The sequence below is a fragment of the Eriocheir sinensis genome, chromosome 9, assembly GCF_024679095.1.
Source record: "Eriocheir sinensis breed Jianghai 21 chromosome 9, ASM2467909v1, whole genome shotgun sequence".
Taxonomy (NCBI): domain Eukaryota; kingdom Metazoa; phylum Arthropoda; class Malacostraca; order Decapoda; family Varunidae; genus Eriocheir; species Eriocheir sinensis.
In genome coordinates, this window is record NC_066517.1 from 23,600,040 (window position 1) to 23,620,039 (window position 20,000).

The 20,000-nt window shown below is 43.7% G+C and overlaps 1 protein-coding gene across 2 annotated transcripts in view; it reads right to left on the reverse strand.

Moving 5' to 3' along the window:
• LOC126996211 (uncharacterized) overlaps positions 1-20,000 on the reverse strand; it is a 97,491-nt gene that overhangs the window by 22,990 nt on the left and 54,501 nt on the right. For both annotated transcript variants that reach the window (XM_050856538.1, XM_050856537.1), the window contains 5 exons: positions 13,400-13,477; positions 7,726-7,791; positions 6,758-6,826; positions 6,186-6,260; positions 2,630-2,840 (listed from right to left, as the gene is read on the reverse strand). In XM_050856538.1, the coding sequence (XP_050712495.1) occupies positions 2,630-2,840; positions 6,186-6,260; positions 6,758-6,826; positions 7,726-7,791; positions 13,400-13,477 (499 nt within the window). The remainder of the gene's footprint in view (positions 1-2,629; positions 2,841-6,185; positions 6,261-6,757; positions 6,827-7,725; positions 7,792-13,399; positions 13,478-20,000) is intronic.

Below are 20,000 nucleotides of genomic sequence, written 5' to 3' on the forward strand. Positions count from 1 at the left end.
GCAGGCTTCCCTATCTCTCCCTCTCTCTCTTTCTTTTTCTTTCCTCTCTCTTCCTTTTTCCTGAGCAATTTTTCCAGCCATCCAACTCTCTCTCTCTCTCTCTCTCTCTCTCTCTCTCTCTCTCTCTCTCTCTCTCTCTCTCTCAATTGTAAAAGAGAAAAGAAGAGAGAAGCAAGGAAGACTAAAATGAAGTTAGAGAAAGAAGGAAGGAAGATAGGGAGGGGGAGGAGGAAACATGAAAACATGGAAATGCAGGCAACAGATAGCCTATTGGCTCATTACGAGGTTGCCCGCTCTGGTGATTTAATCTGCTCGACAGCCATTTAGTGCCCGCAGGGCAGATGAAAGCACCTCGATATTCAGTGTACTCCCGTCGCAATGAAATGATGGTCGATTCTATATTTGAAGGAGCTGATGGTATTCGCATTCACTACTTCTGAGGGAAGATTGTTCCAGTGGCGGATGACTCGGTTTGAGAAGAAACTCCTGCCAATGTCTGTGCTACATCGATTCGATTGAATGGGTAAACCGTTATTTCTAGTTCTTGAGTTGGTTTGCAGTTCAAAGAACTTTGAGTGATCGACGTTGTTGAACTTTTTCAGGTACTTGAAGACTTGAATCATATCCCCTCGCAGGCGCCTTTTCTCCAGTGTAAAGAGATTAAGTCGCTTGAGTCGTTTCTCGTATGGTTGAGCCCTGAAGGTTGGAATCATCTTCGTGGCTCGTCGTTGAACTCTTTCCAGTAATTCGATGTCCTTTCTGTAGTTAGGAGACCAGAACTGTACTGCATACTCGAGGTGCGGTCTTACCATGGAATTGTACAAAGATAACATCACGTCTGGCGTTTTACACTCGAAGTTCCTCGCTATGAACCCGAGCATAGTGTCGGCTTTGTTGTATGCTTTCTTACAGTGATTCGCGTGTTTCAGGTCACTGATGATAGTGACTCCAAGGTCCGTTTCCTCCTGCACTGCCTGCACAGGTTTTCCATGCATGATGTATGTGCGGTTACTATTTCTGGACTCAATGTGCATGACTTTGCACTTGTCAACATTGAAGGACATTTTCCATTTTTCACACCATTCGATGATTTGATTACGGTCCTTTTGGATGATTTCGCAGTCGGTCTTTGTGAGGGTCTGTCCACCCACCTTGGTGTCGTCAGCAAATTTCGATACGGAGGATTTCAGTCCTGTTTCAAGGTCGTTGATAGAGGAGGAGGAGGAGGAGGAGGAGGAAAAGGAGGAGGAGGAGGAGGAGGAGGAGGAGGAGGAGATAAGAATGGAGAGATGAGAGAGACAAGATGGAGGAGGTGGAGGAAAAATCGGTATGGATGTAATACGATTAAGTAAGAGAGAGAGAGAGAGAGAGAGAGAGAGAGAGAGAGAGAGAGAGAGAGAGAGAGAGAGAGAGAGAGAGAGAGAGAGAGAACAGCAAGGAAAGAAGTTTGAATATATTATAAAGAAAAGAAAGGAAAGAAAAGAAAAAGAAAAAAAAAAAAGAAAGAGAAGAGACAGAAAAAGGAGGAAAGAAAGAACGAATGGAAGAAAGAAAGAGAAATAAATAACGAAACTAATATAAACAAAGACAGGATTAAGGAAAGAAAGAAGAGAGAAAGAAAGAAAGAAAGAAAGAAAAAGATTTAATCCAGCAAAGAAAGGAAGACAGAACAAAACAAAACAAAAAACAAGAAAACAAAAACAAGATTCTAAACAAGAGAAAAACAACAACAAACAAAAAAACTCTAAAACTTGCAAGAGAAGAATGAGGAAAAAGAAAAAGTTACCCCCCCAAAAAAAGAAAACGAAGAAATAAACAACAACAAAAGAGAAAATGGGAAAGGCGTGTGTGCATATTGTCAAACTTGAGAAAGAATTAAAAAAAAGGAAGAGGAGGAGGAGGAGGAGGAGGAGGAGGAAAAAAGATTGGCAAACTTTTGTATAATGTAATGAAACCATACATATACGAGAGAGAGAGAGAGAGAGAGAGAGAGAGAGAGAGAGAGAGAGAGAGAGAGAGAGAGAGAGAGAGAGAGCGCGCGCATATATATGACATGTAAAGGAATACGGAAAGAGATACAAAGAAAGAAAAAGAAAGAAAGAAAGGATAAAGGAAGGGTAAATAAAGCGAATAAATAAGTAAACAAGAGAAAATAAAAAAATATAATAGAGAAGGAAAAAGGGAAAGAAAAAAAACGAAACAAAACAAAAATAAAACAGTGAAAAAGATTGAAAGTATAAACAAAACCAGATATAAAATAAACAAAATAAAATCAATAAACGAAATAATAGAGAATGAAGAAGCAGAAAAAAGGGAAAAAAGGAAGAAAAATATAAAGGAAAATATAAACGAAAGAAAACCTAAAAATATGCAACGCCTCGCCTTTCAACCCTTTCCGGCATCTATAGCAAGCACTCATACATTCTCTCTCTCTCTCTCTCTCTCTCTCTCTCTCTCTCTCTCTCTCTCTCTCTCTCTCTCTCTCTCTCTCTCTCTCTCTCTCTCTCTCTCTCAACGTACCTATTCCTCTCCTTTCCTTCTTTTCCCTTCCCCTTCGCTCCTCCTCCTCCCCCTCCCTCTCTTTCCCCTTCTCCCACCCCCTCTCTCTCTCACCCCAAAATCCACTCACCTCATGCTTCCTGTGCTCCGTGGGGTCGTGTAGGCGCGGGTACCTGAAGGCGCAACAGTGGTAGGGGTAGGTGAGGTTCGCCCAGGTGATATGCTTGAAGGAGTAGACGGAGGGGAACACCTTGAGCTCGTAGGTTCCCGTCAGGTGCAGCGACTCAAGGCTCTCCAGGCCCTCCGTGGGTAGCCTGCTGATCCGGGTGTTGGAGAGATCCCTGGAGGAGAGGAGAGAGAGAGGGGGTGAGGGAGGGATGGAGAGGAGGGTGTAGAAGGGAGTGAGGAAGGGAAGAAGAGGAGGGGAGGGTGAAGAAGGTATAGAGAGGAGGAAGAAGTGAAGAGAGGGAGGGATGCTATCTATTTTTCTACCCTCTCTCTCTCTCTCTCTCTCTCTCTCTCTCTCTCTCTCTCTCTCTCTCTCTCTCTCTCTCTCTCTCTCTCTCTCTCTCTCTCTCTCTCTCTCTCGAACGGCAAGAGGAAGCCAACAAAAGCCTTTCGAAAGCCTTTTTTGAGAGAGAGAGAGAGAGAGAGAGAGAGAGAGAGAGAGAGAGAGAGAGAGAGAGAGAGAGAGAGAGAGAGAGAGAGAGAGTTGCAGTATGTGAGCAAGATGAATGTTCGGATGTGAGGTGCTTTCGGTTCTCTCTCTCTCTCTCTCTCTCTCTCTCTCTTAGCCTCTTTTCCTCCTTTCTCCCCTCTTCCCTCCTTCCTTTCCATTCCTTTCCTCTCCTTCCTTTCTCTTCCTCTCTACGTATCTCATTTCATCTCATTTTCTGCCCATCTTTTCTTCTCCTCCTTTTCTTCCTTTCCTCCATTTCTCTCTCCCTCAACCTCTCCTCTTCCTATCTCTTCACTTTCCTTCCTTTCCTTCCTCTCCCTTCATCTCTTTTTCGGCCCCCAAATTCGAACTTATCCCTCTTCCCGCACCCGTAAATCAGCCCGAATCGAGGAGGCTGGCGAGCGCTGGCAACCCCCCCCTTCAGGCAGGAACCGTACGGGGATGGAGACAGAACGTGATGCGGGTTTGGGAGGGCGAGGAGGGATGGCCCGTCTTGTTTATCGCTACGTTTATGGCATTGTTGAAACGAAACACAGCGGGGAGCGAGCGAGAGAGGGAGGGAAGGAGAGAGAAGGGGATAGAGAGATTGATAGAAAGAGAGAAATAAACATATAAATAGATAGATTTCCAAATAAAGAAGCAGAGAGAAAAAAAAGAAAAATAGACATAGAGAGAGAGAGAGAGAGAGAGAGAGAGAGAGAGAGAGAGAGAGAGAGAGAGAGAGAGAGAGAGAGAGAGAGAGAGAGAGAGAGAGACTGAGATAGAGAGAGAGAGAGAGAGAGAGAGAGAGAGAGAGAGAGAGAGAGAGAGAGAGAGAGAGAGAGAGAGAGAGAGACTAATTGATTGCTGAAATTTACCGAGCAACAAACAAACTATTTTCAGTAAAGATACGAGAGAGAGAGAGAGAGAGAGAGAGAGAGAGAGAGAGAGAGAGAGAGAGAGAGAGAGAGAGAGAGAGAGAGAGAGAGAGAGAGAGAGAGAGAGAGAGAGAGAGAGAGAGAGAGAGAGAGAGAGAGAGAGAGAGAGAGAGAGAGAATTGCAAGAATGCCCACAAGATTTATTCCTGTACGAGCCGATATTTAGACAAGGTATTTCTGTTCTTTTATACACAAATCACACACACGAAATCTATGCAATGAAATACTACCTCTTGTCTCTGTCTGCTAAAATAAAAAAATAAAAGATTGACGATTTCCCACTTTCTGTATCGTTTTCTATATCTTTTTTTCCGCTCAAAATCATCACTTGTTCCTCCTTCCCTCCTTCCTTTCCTCCCTCCCTAATGCTCTTTTCAACCTTCCTTCCTTCCTTCCTTCATCTCCTTTCCTCTGCTGTTTCGTTGCTTCCTTCCTTTCCTTCTCTATCTCCCTTTATCCTTTCTTCCTTCCTTCCATCTCCTTCTTTTCTTAGCTTCTCGTTCCTTCCTTCCTTCCTTCCTTCATCTCCTTCTTTCCTCTGCTGTTTCCTTCCTTCCTTTCCTTCTCTATCTCTCTTTATCCTTCCTTCCTGCCTTCCATCTCCTCCTTTCCTCTGCTCTTTCCCTCCTTCCTTCCTTCATATCCTCCTTTCCTCTGCACTTCCGCTCCTTCCTTCCTTTCCTTCTCGATCTCCCGACATCTCCTTTTCAACCCCTTTTCCCTTATCCCCCCTTTTCAAAATATATGCATCAATGTCTCCCTCTTTCCTTGCTGTTTGGGTTGCTTGCTATAGATATCCGCATGTATCCGTAGCCCATTTCAAAACAGCTACGTCTTTACAGAATGGGGGTGGGTGCTACATGTGTCCGTCTCCATTCGTCTTGGTCTGTCGGAAACGGGTGAAAGGCAATTAGTCTCTTCAATCTATTCCGTGGCCGTGGGTGAGAGAGCAAGATACTGACGAGCAACTCCTGACATCCATATTACCAAGTCTTTTTAGGGATTTCACAACATTCTCTCACGGGTTAAAGAGAAAGAGAGGAAAAGGTAGACTGATTTAGAGAGAGAGAGAGAGAGAGAGAGAGAGAGAGAGAGAGAGAGAGAGAGAGAGAGAGAGAGAGAGAGAGAGAGAGAGAGAGAGAGAGAGAGAGAGAGAGAGAGAGAGAGAGAGAGAGAGAGAGAGAGAGAGAGAGAGACAATGATGAGAATAGTGAAGATGTTGATACTGAAGATAATGGTGATGACTATGAATGATGACAATGATAGCGTAGAAGGATGATGATGATGATGATGATGATGAGAGAGCGGGAGAGAGCGAAGGAGAAGAACTTCCAAGTATTGTTCGCTGAAGTTTCTAAACGTTGGCTGACTTACGGAACCGAGGAAGTCACGGAGCGATAGGTTATGAGCTTGAGAAAAAGGGAAACTAATCCACATCCGGGTCCTGTTCCTCCCTCCCTCCTCTCCCAACCCCCTCATCCACACACACACACACACTCGGTCAGTTCGCGGGATCCCTCAACACGGTAAAGGCATTGTGGGTGCTCAGCGGGGTCAGTCTGCTCGCTATCAATCCCGGTTATTGAGGTTTGGGTGAGTTACGGAGGCTATCGCGGAGAGGCAAACGACGCCCATCAAACACTCGTGAGGGATAGATACAGACAGAGAGATAGATAGATAGATAAAAGGATACATGGACAGATATATAGAGAGAGGGATAGATACATAGATAGACAGTTAAAAAGGATAGATACAGATACTTCCTTGACGCCTACTGCTATATATCTAACTGACTGCCTGACTGACTGACTGACTGACTAAATTCCTGACTGCGTAACTAGCTAACTGATTTCCTTACTGACTGACTCCTAATTTGACTGACTAACTGACTGACTGAGTGACTAATTGACTGACTAAATGACTGACTGACTAACCACCTGACTAACTTTCTGACTCCCTTCCTTACTGACTGACTGACTGACTGACTAAATTATTGAGTGACTGACGGATACACTGACTAAATTCCAGACTTCATAACTGACTGACTGACTTACTGACTGACTGACTGACTGACTGACGGAGGTACTTACAGACTGCTGAGGGACTTGACTCCTTGGAAGGCCAGCAGGTGTAGGTCAGTCAGGTCCGTGTTGCCCTTCAGACTCCTGTTGGTGATGAAAGGTGGTGATGACGGTGGTGGTGGTGATGACGGTGGTGGTGGTGATGACGGTGGTGGTGGTGATGACGGTGGTGGTGATGGTAGTGATGGTGGTGATGGTGGTGGTGATGATGGTGGTGGTGATGGTGGTGGTGGTGATGGTGGTGGTGATGGTGATGATGGTAGTGATAATTAAGGAGCTAAACGATAGGGATTGTAACGCTGATCATGACAACAACAACAACAACAACAAAAACAACAATAATAACAACAACAATACTACTACTACTTCTACTACTACTTCAGGAACAGTAAGTAGCGGGCTTTTTTTTTCATTTTTTTTTTTTTTTACGCCCTTGTACTGTCTCCTCTGCTGTAAAAAAAACCACTACTACTACTACTACTACTACTACTACCACTACTACTACTACTACTACTACTACTACCACTACTACTACTACTACTACTACTACTAATAATAATAATAATAATAATAATACTCACAACTTATCAATCTCGGACCCCTTAAAAGCAGATGCCTCGATCGCCTTCAAGTTGTTGTTATCCAGGAGTCTGTGAGGAGGAGGAGGAGGAGGAGGAGGAGGAGGAGGAGGAGGAAGAAGAAAGGTAGGTATTGAAAGATGATAAAGGAAGGAAAAAAGAAAGACAAAATGTGAGGAAGAGATAAGGAATAGATGAAGATAGATAGACATAAATAGAGAAAGATAGATAGATAGATAGATAGATAGATAGATAGAGAGAGAGAGAGAGAGAGAGAGAGAGAGAGAGAGAGAGAGAGAGAGAGAGAGAGAGAGAGAGAGAGAGAGAGAGAGAGAGAGAGAGAGAGAGAGAGAGAGAGAGAGAGAGAGAGAGAGAGAGAGAGAGAGAGAGAGAGAGAGAGAGAGAGAGAGAAGGGTACATTAAAAGAATAAATAATTAAGATAGGTAAGAAGAGAGGAGAGGAGAGAAAAAAAAAGGAGGAGAGAAGGAAGGAAGATGAAAGGAGGAGGAGAAGGAGGAGGAAAAAAAAAAAGAGATGTTAGTCCTTTGAGGTTATTCAGATTACATGGAATTGAATCTCTTTTTTAGGATCGAATCGTCACCTATATTGCGTGAGATTCAGGTGTATGGCAGGTAGATTACACGCACGCACGCACGCACACGCACACACACAAGGTAGAGAGGGGTAAAGAAAGGGGAAGGGAAGGGAAGGGAAGGAGAAAGGGGAAAGGAAAGGGAAGGGAATGGAAGAAAAGGAAAGAAGGGTAGGGAAGGGAAGGGAAGGGAAGGGAAGGAGATGGGAGGGAAGGGAAAGGAAGTGAAGGGATGGGAAAAAAGAAGAAGGGAAGGAAAGAGAAAGGAAGGGAAGGGGAAGGGAAAGAAGGGAGACAAAGAGGAAGGAAGGAAGGAAGGAAGGAAGGAAGAGAAAAACTGATAGCCTATGATTCTCTCTCTCTCTCTCTCTTACTCACAGCTGGATGGCGCGGATGCTGACAGAAGACGTTGTTATCCTCCTGATCTTGTTGTTCTCCAGGTCCCTGCGGGGGAGACAGACCCTCGAATGTAAACAAAGCACCCGGGACCGTCCTGAGGCTGGGACGGCACTCTGGAGGGACTTAGATATGTATGCACAGGTTGGGTTGGGTTTTTGAGGGGTCTTACGGGGTGGTGGTGGTGGTGGTGGTGGTGTTTGTGTGTGTGTTGTTTGAAAAAGATAAATAAGGAAAGAAAGAAAAAGGTTGATAGATTGAGATAGAATGAGATGTGGTATGAGAGAGAGAGAGAGAGAGAGAGAGAGAGAGAGAGAGAGAGAGAGAGAGAGAGAGAGAGAGAGAGAGAGAGAGAGAGAGAGAGAGAGAGAGAGAGAGAGAGAGAGAGAGAGAGAGAGAGAGAGAGAGAGAGAGGTCGATGGATAGTTAGATAGATAGATAAAAAGATAAATAGATAGAGAGGAAAATGGCATATAGATAATGATAGATAAAGAGAGAGAAAGAGATACAGACATGGAAAACAAAGAGACAAGAGAAATAAAATGGGTAGATAGGTAGACTGACAGAGATAAAGAGAGAGATAAAGAAAAAAGACAGCCGCAGAAAGAGAGAGAGAAAGAGAGAAAACAACAGCTGAAAACTACACACAGACAGAGACAGACGGAGAAGAAAACAACAACAAAAAAAAGCAGGCCCCCTTCAACCCCCCCCCCCCCCTCCACACACACACACACACACACACACACACACACACACACACACACACACACACACACACACACACACACACACACACACACACACACACATACAATATATCACGGACAATAAAAAAAAAGGTGAACCACATATGACCAAAAAAAATCAGAGTGTGTAGATAGTAAATTTTGAACACAAAGGAAGGGAGGACGCGGAGAAGGGAGCGGAAACAATGCCGACTGAAAACAATAGGGGGAGAGAGAGAGAGAGAGAGAGAGAGAGAGAGAGAGAGAGAGAGAGAGAGAGAGAGAGAGAGAGAGAGAGAGAGAGAGAGAGAGAGAGAGAGAGAGAGAGAGAGAGAGAGAGAGAGAGAGAGAGAGAGAGAGAGAGAGAGAGAGAGAGAGAGAGAGAGAGAGAGAGAGAAAAGGAGACCAATTATATCATGGCTCAATCCGGCGGGCGTGGGAAGGGAAGGGAGGTTCGCCCCGCGCCACAAAGCTCCCTCGATGACTGACTGACTGACGGGCGCAAGTTATCAGGGCGGGAGCGAGCTTTGGCGAGGGACTGAAACTGATTTTAGGGTTTAGTTGTTAATTTCTACTTTCTTTCTTTGATTTTTGAGTTGTATGTTAGTTTTTTTGTTAATTTATTTGTCTTCTTCTTTTCTTTTTTGTTTTTAGTGAGGTCGTTTTGTATGAGACTCAATTGATTCTCTTGTTTATTGATTGATTGATTATTTTAGTTTTATTCTTTTTTCTTTTCTTTTTTTCATGTTTTGTTTCTTTGTTTGTCTCTATCTTTCTTAATCTTTCTTTTTTTCTATCCTTTCTTTATTTGTTTTCTGTCTGCGGGGAATGATGGACACGGGAAAGGCTGAATCTTATTGGAAGTTGCTCTGGCGGCGTGGGGGCGGGACTTATCTGCCACGTTAAGCTGAACAGAGTATGAACGTTGTAAAAGGTTAGAGAAGAAATGGTGTACAGAAAAGGCAGAAGGGGAAGAACAGCGAACAATTCTGACTTCTGTGTTGGGGTAGAACAGCGAACAACTCTGACTGATATGTTGGGGTAGAACAGCGAACATTTCTGACTGATATGTTGGGGTAGAACAGCGAACATTTCTGACTTATATGTTGGGGTAGAACAGCGAACAATTCTGACTGATATATTGGGGTAAAACAGCGGACAATTCTGATTTATATGTTGGGGTAGAACAGCGAACAATTCTGATTTATATGTTGGGGTAGAACAGCGAACAATTCTGACTTATATGTTGGGGTAGAACAGCGAACATTTCTGACTTATATGTTGGGGTAGAACAGCGAACAATTCTGACTTCTATGTTGCAAAGATATGAAATGAGTAAAGAGACACAGGGAACAGCGTGCAAGCTTGACCTTCACGGTGCTAAGATACAGAATTGAGCGCAGAGGCAACTTATGACAGCGAGCAAATCTGACTTACGTGTTGCAGAGATACAAAGTTGAACAGAGAGGCACCGTGGAAATCATTGGCCTAGTTAAAGGAAGAGGAAGAGGAAACGGAGGAGGAGGAGGAAGAGGAACAAGAGGAGGAGGAGGAGGGAGGAGGAGGGTAGAGGAAATCATAAGAAGAGAGAGAGAGAGAGAGAGAGAGAGAGAGAGAGAGAGAGAGAGAGAGAGAGAGAGAGAGAGAGAGAGAGAGAGAGAGAGAGAGAGAGAGAGAGAGAGAGAGAGAGAGAGAGAGAGAGAGAGAGAGAGAGAGAGAGAGAGAGAGAGAGAGAGAGAGAGAGAGAGAGAGAGAGAGAGAGAGAGAGAGAGAGAGAGAGAGAGAGAGAGAGAGAGAGAGAGAGAGAGAGAGAGAGGAAATAGGAAACCAGTGAAGATTAGAGAGTGGAAAATTTTAATGGAGGACGAAAGGAAATAATTCTTCGACAAGGAATAAAATCGATAGTAGTAGTAGTAGTAGTAGTAGTAGTAGTAGTAGTAGAAATAGTAGTAGTAGTAGTAGTAGTAGTAGTAGTAGTAGCAATAGTAGTAGTAGCAATAATAATAATAATAATAATAATAATAATAATAATAATAATAATAATAATAATAGTAAATCAAAGAGTTACTGCAGGTATATGTTAATTAAGAGGGTAAAGGCAGGTGTTACAGGTAAGATCATAAGGTAACTCGCACCTGGACGGAAAACCAGCAAAAGGGAAAGTAAATGACCTGCCAATCATATCACCTGTGTGCGTGTGAGTGTGTGTCGATGTGATAGATAGATAGATAGACAGAAAGACAGAAAGAGAGAGAGAGACAGACAGGCAAATATAATTAAAAGCATAAAGTCGTAATTCTGAATATGAGAAGAAGAAGGAGGAGGAGGAAGAGGAAGAGAAGAAGAAAGAGAATGGTAAAGAGGGAAGAGAGGAAGGAAAGCTGTCAAAGGAGAGAGAGAAAGACGGATGGCAAGGAGAGAAAAAAGGAGGAGGAGAAGGAGGAGGAGGAGGATCAGGAGCGACAGAGAGATGAGGAGGAGATGGAGGAGGAAGAAGATGAAGGAGAACAGATGAGCAAGTAAAAGAGAGAGAACAGAAAGAAAAGAAGAAAAGAAGAAAAGAAGAACAGAGGAAGACAAGGAAGCAAAAGAGAAGGAAAAGAGGAGAGAGAAGAAGAGGAGGAGAATTAGAGAAGAAAAAGAAACAAAGAAGTGAGATGGAGAAGGAGCAGAGAAAGGGGAGAAAAGAAGAGAAAGAGAAGAGAAAACAAAGGCAGAGAAGAGAAGAAGAAGAAGAAGAAGAAGAAGAAGAAGAAGAAGAAGAAAAAGCAGAAGAAGGAAGAGGAAGAGGAGGAAAGGAGAGAAGAAGGAAAGCCGGATAACACTAACAGTTCGCCGAAGACACAGACGCCTCGAATACCTGGAAATCTTGGGTCCCCTCGTGAGCTACCTGGTGTGTGCTCCGGCCAGGTAATGCGGCGTGAAGAGAGAAACCGCCAGGTGGAATTGGAGGGGACAGGGCGGGGATGTTGGGGGGGGTGAGGGGGCTGGAAAAGAGGGGAAGGAATGGGGGAGAAAGTTGAAGGAAGGGAAAGAAGGGGAGTGGCCGGGAAAGGAAGGGAAGGAAAGTGAGGGGGCGGGAAAGGAAGAGGAGGAAGGGGAAGGTTGAAAGAGGGGAAAGAAAGGGGAGTGGCCGGGAAAGGAAGGGAAGGAAGGTGAGGGGATGGGAAGGGAAAGGGAGGAAGGGGAAACTTGAAAGAGGGGAAAGAAAGGGAAGGAAGGGGAGGAAGGGGAAAGTTGAAAGAGGGGAAAGAAGGGGAGAGGGCGGGAAAGGAAGGGAAGGAAGGTGAGGGGTGTGAAAGGAAGGGAAGGAAGGGGAAAACAGAAGGAAGGGTTGGTATAAGAGAAAAGGTGAGGGGATGGGAAAGGAAGGGAAAGAAGGGGAAATAAAATGAGCAGGAAGGAAAAGGGGAAAGAGGGAGGGGGAGGGGAAGGTAAGGAAGAGAAGGGAAATGAAAAGGGAGGAAAAGAAAGGGATAAAAAGGGAATGGGAGGCAAGAGGAAAGGAAGAGAAGAGAAGGGAAGGGAAAGAAAGGGAAGGAGAGAAGGGAGATAGATAGATGGATAGAAAGATAAACAGATAATCAGAAAAAGAAGAAGAAAAAAAGAAAGAGGAAGAAAGAAAGGAAAGGAGAGAGAGAGAGAGAGAGAGAGAGAGAGAGAGAGAGAGAGAGAGAGAGAGAGAGAGAGAGAGAGAGAGAGAGAGAGAGAGAGAGAGAGAGAGAGAGAGAGAGAGAGAGAGAGAGAGAGAGAGAGAGAAAATGAAACAAAACACCTTTTCTCCTACCCACCCCCACCCCCAACCCCCCTACCCCCCATCCTACCCCTCCCCACTTACCTGCACTCCGGCAAACAGGTACACGAGGCAGCAAGACTCTGAGCAAACGTTGTCTGGGAAAGTTTTGCAGCGAGGACGTAAACTGAAGGCGATTAGAAACATTACCTGACTAAGCGGCGCCTTGCGAGGAGGAGGAGGAGGAGGAGGAGGAGGAGGAGGAAGGGGAGGAGGAGGAGGATAATGCATAAAATAAGAGAAGGAGGAGGAAGAAGTGCAATACCCGGAAGAGAAGAGAAGGCTAGGGAAGAGGAGGAGGAAGAGGAGGAAGAAGAAGAAGAAGAGGAAGAAGAAGAGGAGGAGGAGGAAAAACACGCATATAAGAACAAGATTGAGGAAATAAAAAGACAAAAAAAACCCAGAAAAGTATAATGGAGGAGGAGGAGGAGGAGGAGGAGGGGAAGCAGGAGGGGGAGAGGAGGAGGAAGAAGAAAAGAATAAGTAGAACAGGAAGAGGAAGAAAACAAAAAGCGGAGGATAAGAAGAAAAGAAAATATGAAAAGAAGGAGGAGGAGGAGGAGGAGGAGGAGGATGCAAAAGAGGATGGAAAGGGAAGGGAAGGGAGAGGAAAGGAAGAGAAGGGGATAGATATCAAAAGGGAAGAGAAGAAGAAGTAGGAGGAAGGAGGAGAGAAGAAGAGGTCTGGAAGGAAAAGGAGTAAGGAAGAAGAGGAGGAGGAGGGGGAGGAGGAGGAGGAGGAGGAGGAGGAGGAGGAGGAGGAGGAGGAGGATGCAAAAGAGGATGGAAAGGGAAGGGAAGGGAGAGGAAAGGAAGAGAAGGGGATAGATATCAAAAGGGAAGAGAAGAAGAAGTAGGAGGAAGGAGGAGAGAAGAAGAGGTCTGGAAGGAAAAGGAGTAAGGAAAAAGAGGAGGAGGAGGAGGAGGAGGAGGAGGAGGAGGAGGAGGAGGAGGATGCAAAAGAGGATGGAAAGGGAAGGGAAGGGAGAGGAAAAGAAGAGAAGGGGATAGATATAAAAAGGGAAGAGAAGAAGAAGTAGGAGGAAGGAGGAGAGAAGAAGAGGTTTGGAAGGAAAAGGAGTAAGGAAGAGGAGGAGGAAGAGTAGGAGGAGGAGGAGGAGGAGGAGATTATACTTACAACAAATGGAGAATACCACGATTGAGATGAAGCTGGGAGAGCCCGGGGAGGACAGTCAGGCCAGTGTGTACGATGCGTCTGTTGGGAGATAAAAAGGAGATGAGTGGAGGTGAAGGGAGATGAGTGGAAGTGATGGGAGATGAGTAAAGTCGAAGGGAGAGGAGTGGAGATGAGTGGAGATGAACGGAGATAAGTGGAGATGACGGGAGATGAGTGGAGATGACTGGAGACGAGTGGAAGTGACGGGAGATGAGTGGACATGACGGGAGATGAGTGGAGATGATTGGAGATGGGTGGAGATGACTGGAGATGAGTGGACATGACGGGAGGTGACGGGAGATGAGTGGACGTGAAGGGAGATGAGTGGAAGTGATGGGAGATGAACGGAGGTGAGTGGAGATAACGGGAGATGAACGGAGATGAGTAAAGATGATTGGAGATAACGGGAGATGACTGGAGATGACGGGAGGTGAAGGGAGATGAGTGGAGATGAACGGAGATGATAGGAGATGACGTGAGATGAGTGGAGATGACGGGAGATGAGTGGAGATTGTGGGAGATGAGTGGAGATAAGTGGAGATGAGTGGAGATGAGTGGAGATGAACAAGGGGTGAAAAATATAGGAAAAAAAGTTAAAAAAGATGAAAAAAATAATGATGAATAAAAAGAAGAAAATGGAAAGAAAAGAAGACAGTAAAAGAAGACAAAACATAATAGAAGACAGACCAAAAAAAGAAGAAAAACAAGAAAACAAAATGAAGACAAGAAAAGATGATAAAGAAGAACACCAAAGAAAGAGAAAGGAAAGGAAAATAAAGAAAACAAAAAAGAAAAACAAGAAAAACAACAGAAAATGAAGACAAAAAGAAGAAAAGAATATAAGAACGAGAAATAGCAAAGGAAAACGAGGAAGAAAAATAAGACAGATAGATAGATAGATAAAGATAGATAGATAGATAGAGAGAGAGAGAGAGAGAGAGAGAGAGAGAGAGAGAGAGAGAGAGAGAGAGAGAGAGAGAGAGAGAGAGAGAGAGAGAGAGAGAGAGAGATGAAGGAAGAAAGAAAGAGAGGAGGACCGCATGTAACCTGATAAAGGAGAGGAAACAAGGGAAGCAACAGAAGTGAGCGAGAAATTAAATTAGAAAATGGAAAAGTGAAATTATAGAAAAAAAAAAAAGAAAGGACAGGAAAGAAGAGAATGACAGATAGATAGATAGACACATAGATAGATAGAAAGACAGGGAAACTGAACTAGAAATGAAGAAGTGAAATTATAGAAAAAAAGAAGGAAAGGAAATGAAAAAAGACTTGGCAAACACGAGAGAGAGAGAAAGAGAATGTCAGATAGATACAGATAGATAGATAGATAGACAGAAAGGGAAATTGATCTACTAAATGGAGAAGTGAAATTATAAAAGAAAAAGAAAAAAAAGAGAGAGAAAGGAAAGAAGACTTGGCAAACACGAGAGAGAGAAAGATAGATAGATAGATAGATAGAGATGGATAGACAGAAAGAAAATTGAACTAAAAAAATTGAAGCAGTGGAATTACAGAAGGGAATGGAATAGAAAGGGAAGGAAAGGACTTGGGCAAAAGGTAAGATAGATAGATAGATATATAGATTGATAGATAGACAGAAAAAAAGAAAGAGTCGGAGAAAATTCAATTATAAAACGAAGAAATTAAATTATATAAAAGGAAAGAAAAAAAACACAAAGAGGAAAAGACATTTGCAAGAAGGAGATACAAAAATGGATAGATAGATAGATAGATAGATAGACAGATAGACAGCAAGAGAAAATTAAGTTAGAAAATGGAGAAATGAAATAGAAAAGAAGAAAAAAAGAAAAGAAAGGAAAGAAAGCCATTTGGAAACACGATATAGATAAATAGATAGATAGATAGACAGAGAGAGAGAGAGAGAGAGAGAGAGAGAGAGAGAGAGAGAGAGAGAGAGAGAGAGAGAGAGAGAGAGAGAGAGAGAGAGAGAGAGAGAGAGAGAGAGAGAGAGAGAGAGAGAGAGAGAGAGAGAGAGAAGCCTTTATCTCTAGCAAAAACAATCACACCATTTTACTTTTATTTTCATCCTTCTTGCAAATCGTTCCTCGGCTTGCAAATTTCTTAAAACCCGGCAACTTCTGGACCAAAAGTTTTATAATAGCCCGAAAGGAGGGGGTTTTACTCTCTCTCTCTCTCTCTCTCTCTCTCTCTCTCACATCGAATATTTGTTATCTTTCCTTTCCCTTCCTCCATCATACCTCGTTACCTTCCCCTCCTCCTCCTCCTCCTCCTCCTCCTCCTCCTCAAAAGGCATTTGATAAGGTCCCCCACCAACGATTGCTCAGCAAACTACTGGCGCACGGTATCTCGGGTAACAATCACCATTGGTTTATGGACTGGCTCTCTGAGCGAAACAGAGAGTAGTTCTAAACGGTGTTACATCTAACTGGCTCGATGTCAAAAGCGGCGTACCTCAAGGATCAGTGCTTGGCCCCATGCTCTTCTTAATTTATGTTAATGATATCGATGATGGGCTCACTTGCAAAGTATCAAAATTTGCTGATGACACAAAAATTGCTAGTAAAGTAACTGCGATACTCGACGAAGAAGCTTTACAATCAGATTGAGATCGACTTGCACGTTGGGCCAATCAATGGCAAATGAAATTTAACGTTGACAAATGTAAAGTGTTGCACATCGGAAAAAATAACAATCGCGTTCGGTACGTAATGAATGGCCAACAACTTTCTGCAGTAAGTAAAGAAAAGGATCTTGGTCAGCATGGTTCAGAGGTAGTTAAAACTGCAAACAAATTGGTTGGCTTCATCGGACGAGTCTTTAATAATAAATCGGAAAAAGTAATATTAAAACTGTATAATTCGTTGGTTCGACCCCGTCTAGAGTACTGTGTACAGTTTTGGTCTCCCTACTACAGAAAAGACATAGAAAAGTTGGAACGGGTCCAACGAAGAGTAACAAAGATGATTCCTAGGTTGAGAAATTTGTCATATGAACAAAGGCTTAAAGAAGTAAATTTATTCAGCCTATCAAAACGAAGAATGCGAGGCGATCTAATAGAAGTGTTTAAAATGTTCAAAGGATTCAGTGATATTAATGCGGAAGATTACTTTACAATTGATCGATCAAATAGAACAAGAAGAAATCACAATTTGAAGATAAGTGGTAAAAGATTCTCGTCGCACGAAGCTAAACACTTCTTCTTCAATCGAGTTGTTAATGTTTGAACTCTACCTTGTGATGTCGTTGATAGTACAACAGTTACGGCCTTCAAGAATAGATTAGACAAGTGTTTTGAATCCAACCAGCAACTAAGATATTACTCATTGTCGTAATAACGTTAAGTTCTTTCGAATACTGGTGTCCTTGTCCGCTTTTATCGCCCGGTTAGTGGTAGCAGTAATGGTAGTTCTTTCCTCTTTCCTACATAAATTCCATGCAGTTTTTCCATGCTGCATGGTTCTTTTTCCTTTCCTGCCAGCTTTGGCTGGAGGGATGGGGGTGGGGAGGAGCCTTCGCCTTTGCTGTCCTTCATCTTCCACCTTTGATTAGATAGTTAGTGTAGCTTGTCACAAACAACCTCGTAAGGACCAGCAGGTCTGCTGTTGTTTGTTCTTCCTTTGTGTTCCTTTGTGTTCCTCCTCCTCTTCCTTCTCCTCCTCCTCTTCTTCGGTAACTTAACACCAAGCCCATCTTCTTCCTTTTCCTCTTTTTATTCCTCCCGTCACCTCCTCTCTCTCTCTCTCTCTCTCTCAGCGTGTTTGCAACGTGTCCTCAACTTGTTCTCTTGATGACATGATTTCAAAGCGCTTCTGAATGGCTAAAAGGGCGGGGGGAGGGGGGGAGGGAGGAGGAAGGGGTGAAGGGGAGAGGGTGGAGGGAAGAAGAAGGGGGAGGGAGAAGGGACTGGGAAGGGTACGGTAAGAGAAGAAGGGAGAGGGAGTTTGAAAATAAAGGAGAGGGAGTAGAAGGGGATAAGAGGGAGGAGGAAGGGATTTAGAGGAAGGGAGAGAGAGAGAGAGAGAGAGAGAGAGAGAGAGAGAGAGAGAGAGAGAGAGAGAGATAGACAGAGAGAGAGAGAGAGAGAGAGAGAGAGAGAGAGAGAGAGAGAGAGAGAGAGAGAGAGAGAGAGAGAGAGAGAGAGAGAGAGAGAGAGAGAGAGAGAGAGAGAGAGAGAGAGAGAGAGAGGAAAGGGAGTGGACTGGAGGAAGGGAGGAAAGGATAAGGAAGGGTTTATAGGTGGTTTGAAGTGGAAGAATGGGAGGAAGAGGAAGAGGAGGAGGAGGAGGAGGAGGAGGAGGAGGGTAATGGAGGAAGAGAAGAGAAGGAAGGGGCTTGAAGGAGTGACAGAGAGAGAGAGAGAGAGAGAGAGAGAGAGAGAGAGAGAGAGAGAGAGAGAGAGAGAGAGAGTGAGAGAGAGAGAGAGAGAGAGAGAGAGAGAGAGAGAGAGAGAGAGAGAGAGAGAGAGAGAGAGAGAGAGAGAGAGAGAGAGAGAGAAGATAAGGAAAGATTTAAATTGACTTGAAGATGCCAGATGTTTAAAGAGGGAGAAGGAGAAAGAGGAGGAGGAGGAGGAGGAGGAGGAGGAGGAGGAGGAGGAGGAGGAGGAGGAGGAGGAAGATAAAATGAAGGAGGAAAGAGGGAATAGAATGAAGGAGAGAAAAGGAAATAAGAAAGAGTTGCAATATAGTTTGAGGTGGAAAAATGAGTCAAATGGAGGAGGAGGAGGAGGAGGAGGAGGAGGAGGAGGAGGGAGAGAAGGAGTTTGGAGGTGCTGGAGGAGAAAATAGAAAAAATGGAGAGGGAGGAAAAGAGGAAAAGGAGGCGAGGAATAGAAGAAGGGGAAAACAGCTTAAAATGGCCGAGAATGCGAAGAAGAGAAGGAGGGAAAAAATGGAGAAGAGAAAGAAGAAGATAATGAAATAAGAAGAGAAGATGGCGTAGAGTGGAAGGAAGGAAAGAAGATGAAAGGAAGAAGAAGGACTTAGGAAACGAAGAAGGAAGAAGGAAAAAAGAAATATAAAGAAGAGGGAAAGAAAAAGAAGAGAGAAGAAGAAAAGGAAGAAGAAAATAAGGAAAGAAGAAGCGAAGATGGCGTAGAGTGGAAGGAAGGAAGAAGATGAAAGGAAGAAGGAGAAGGACCAAGGACTCGAAGAAGGAAGGAAAAAAGAAATATAAAGAAGAGGGAAAGAAAAAGAAGAGAGAAGAAGAAAAGGAAGAAAATAAGAAGCGAAGATGGCGTAGAGTGGAAGGAAGGAAGAAGATAAAAGGAAGAAGGAGAAAGGCCTATGACGCGAAGAAGGGAGAAGGAAAACAAAAGAGAAAAAAGAATAGGAAAGAAGGAAAAAGAAAAATGACCGAGAATGGAGAGAGTGGCAAAAGAGGAAATTAAAACTATGCCCATTTACTTAACACACTAATGCTTGCCTTCCCTCTTAAGCTCTCCTCTTCCTCTTCCTCCTCTTCCTCTTCCTCTTCCTCCATCAACTCATTAAACTCCGGAACTTTCTCTTTTTTTTTCGTCATTTTCCAAGCGTAAACATTTAAGGGAATGTTTCTTAGAGTGAAATAAAAATAAACATCAGAGGTCTTAGCGAGTGTGAATTTACGAGTGTTTTTTTATTTTCTTATTCTGAAAGTTTTTTTTCTCTCTCTCTCTCTGGGAATCTTTGAAACCGCGAAACTAGAAACCGTAAGAGAGAGAGAGAGAGAGAGAGAGAGAGAGAGAGAGAGAGAGAGAGAGAGAGAGAGAGAGAGAGAGAGAGAGAGAGAGAGAGAGAGAGAGAGAGAGAGAGAGAGATTGGGTTTGGGTGATTCGCTTTGTTCCTGATGCTTCGTTTTATTTCTCTCTCTCTCTCTTTTCTTGTATTTCTTTCTTTCTTTTTTTGTTTTCCTTTATTTTTACTCTTTTTTATTCTATTTACTGTTCTCTCTCTCTCTCTCTCTCTCTCTCTCTCTCTCTCTCTCTCTCTCTCTCTCTCATTGCTCTTTCATTTCCCTCACTTTCCATTCATCAACGTTCCCTCTTTTTTTCCACCCTCTGTTTCCCTCTCTTTATCTCTCACTTCCTCTTCCTCTTCCTCTTCGTCAGTGTCTTTTATTACCCTTCAGGCACCTCCTCCTCCTCCTCCTCCTCCTCTTAATGTCTCTTTCGTAATTCTTTTTAATACGAAGATCAACTATTTTATTTTTATTTTTCACTTAAGAGTTGGAATTAGAAGTTGTGAGGTGTGAAACGAGGGAGAAAGGAAGGGAAGGAAGGAAGGAAGGAAGGAAGGAAGGTAGGAAGTGAGGATGGAAGGGAGGGAAGAAGGAAGGAAGGAAAGGAAGGAGGGGAAAGGGAGTGAGGATGGAAGGGAGGGAAGAAGGAAGGAAGGAAAGAAAGGAAGGGAGGGAAGAAGGAAGGAAGGAAAGGAAGGAAGGGAAGGGTTGCATGTTAAGGTGAGGGGTGGGTGAGGGGAAGGGAGAGAGAGGGAGAGAGAGAAAGAGAGAGGAAGGGATAGAATGGGGAAAAAGAAACGAGAGAAAGAGAGAAAGAGAGGAAGAGGGGAATGGCAAGGGAAAGAAAGAATAAGGAGAATGT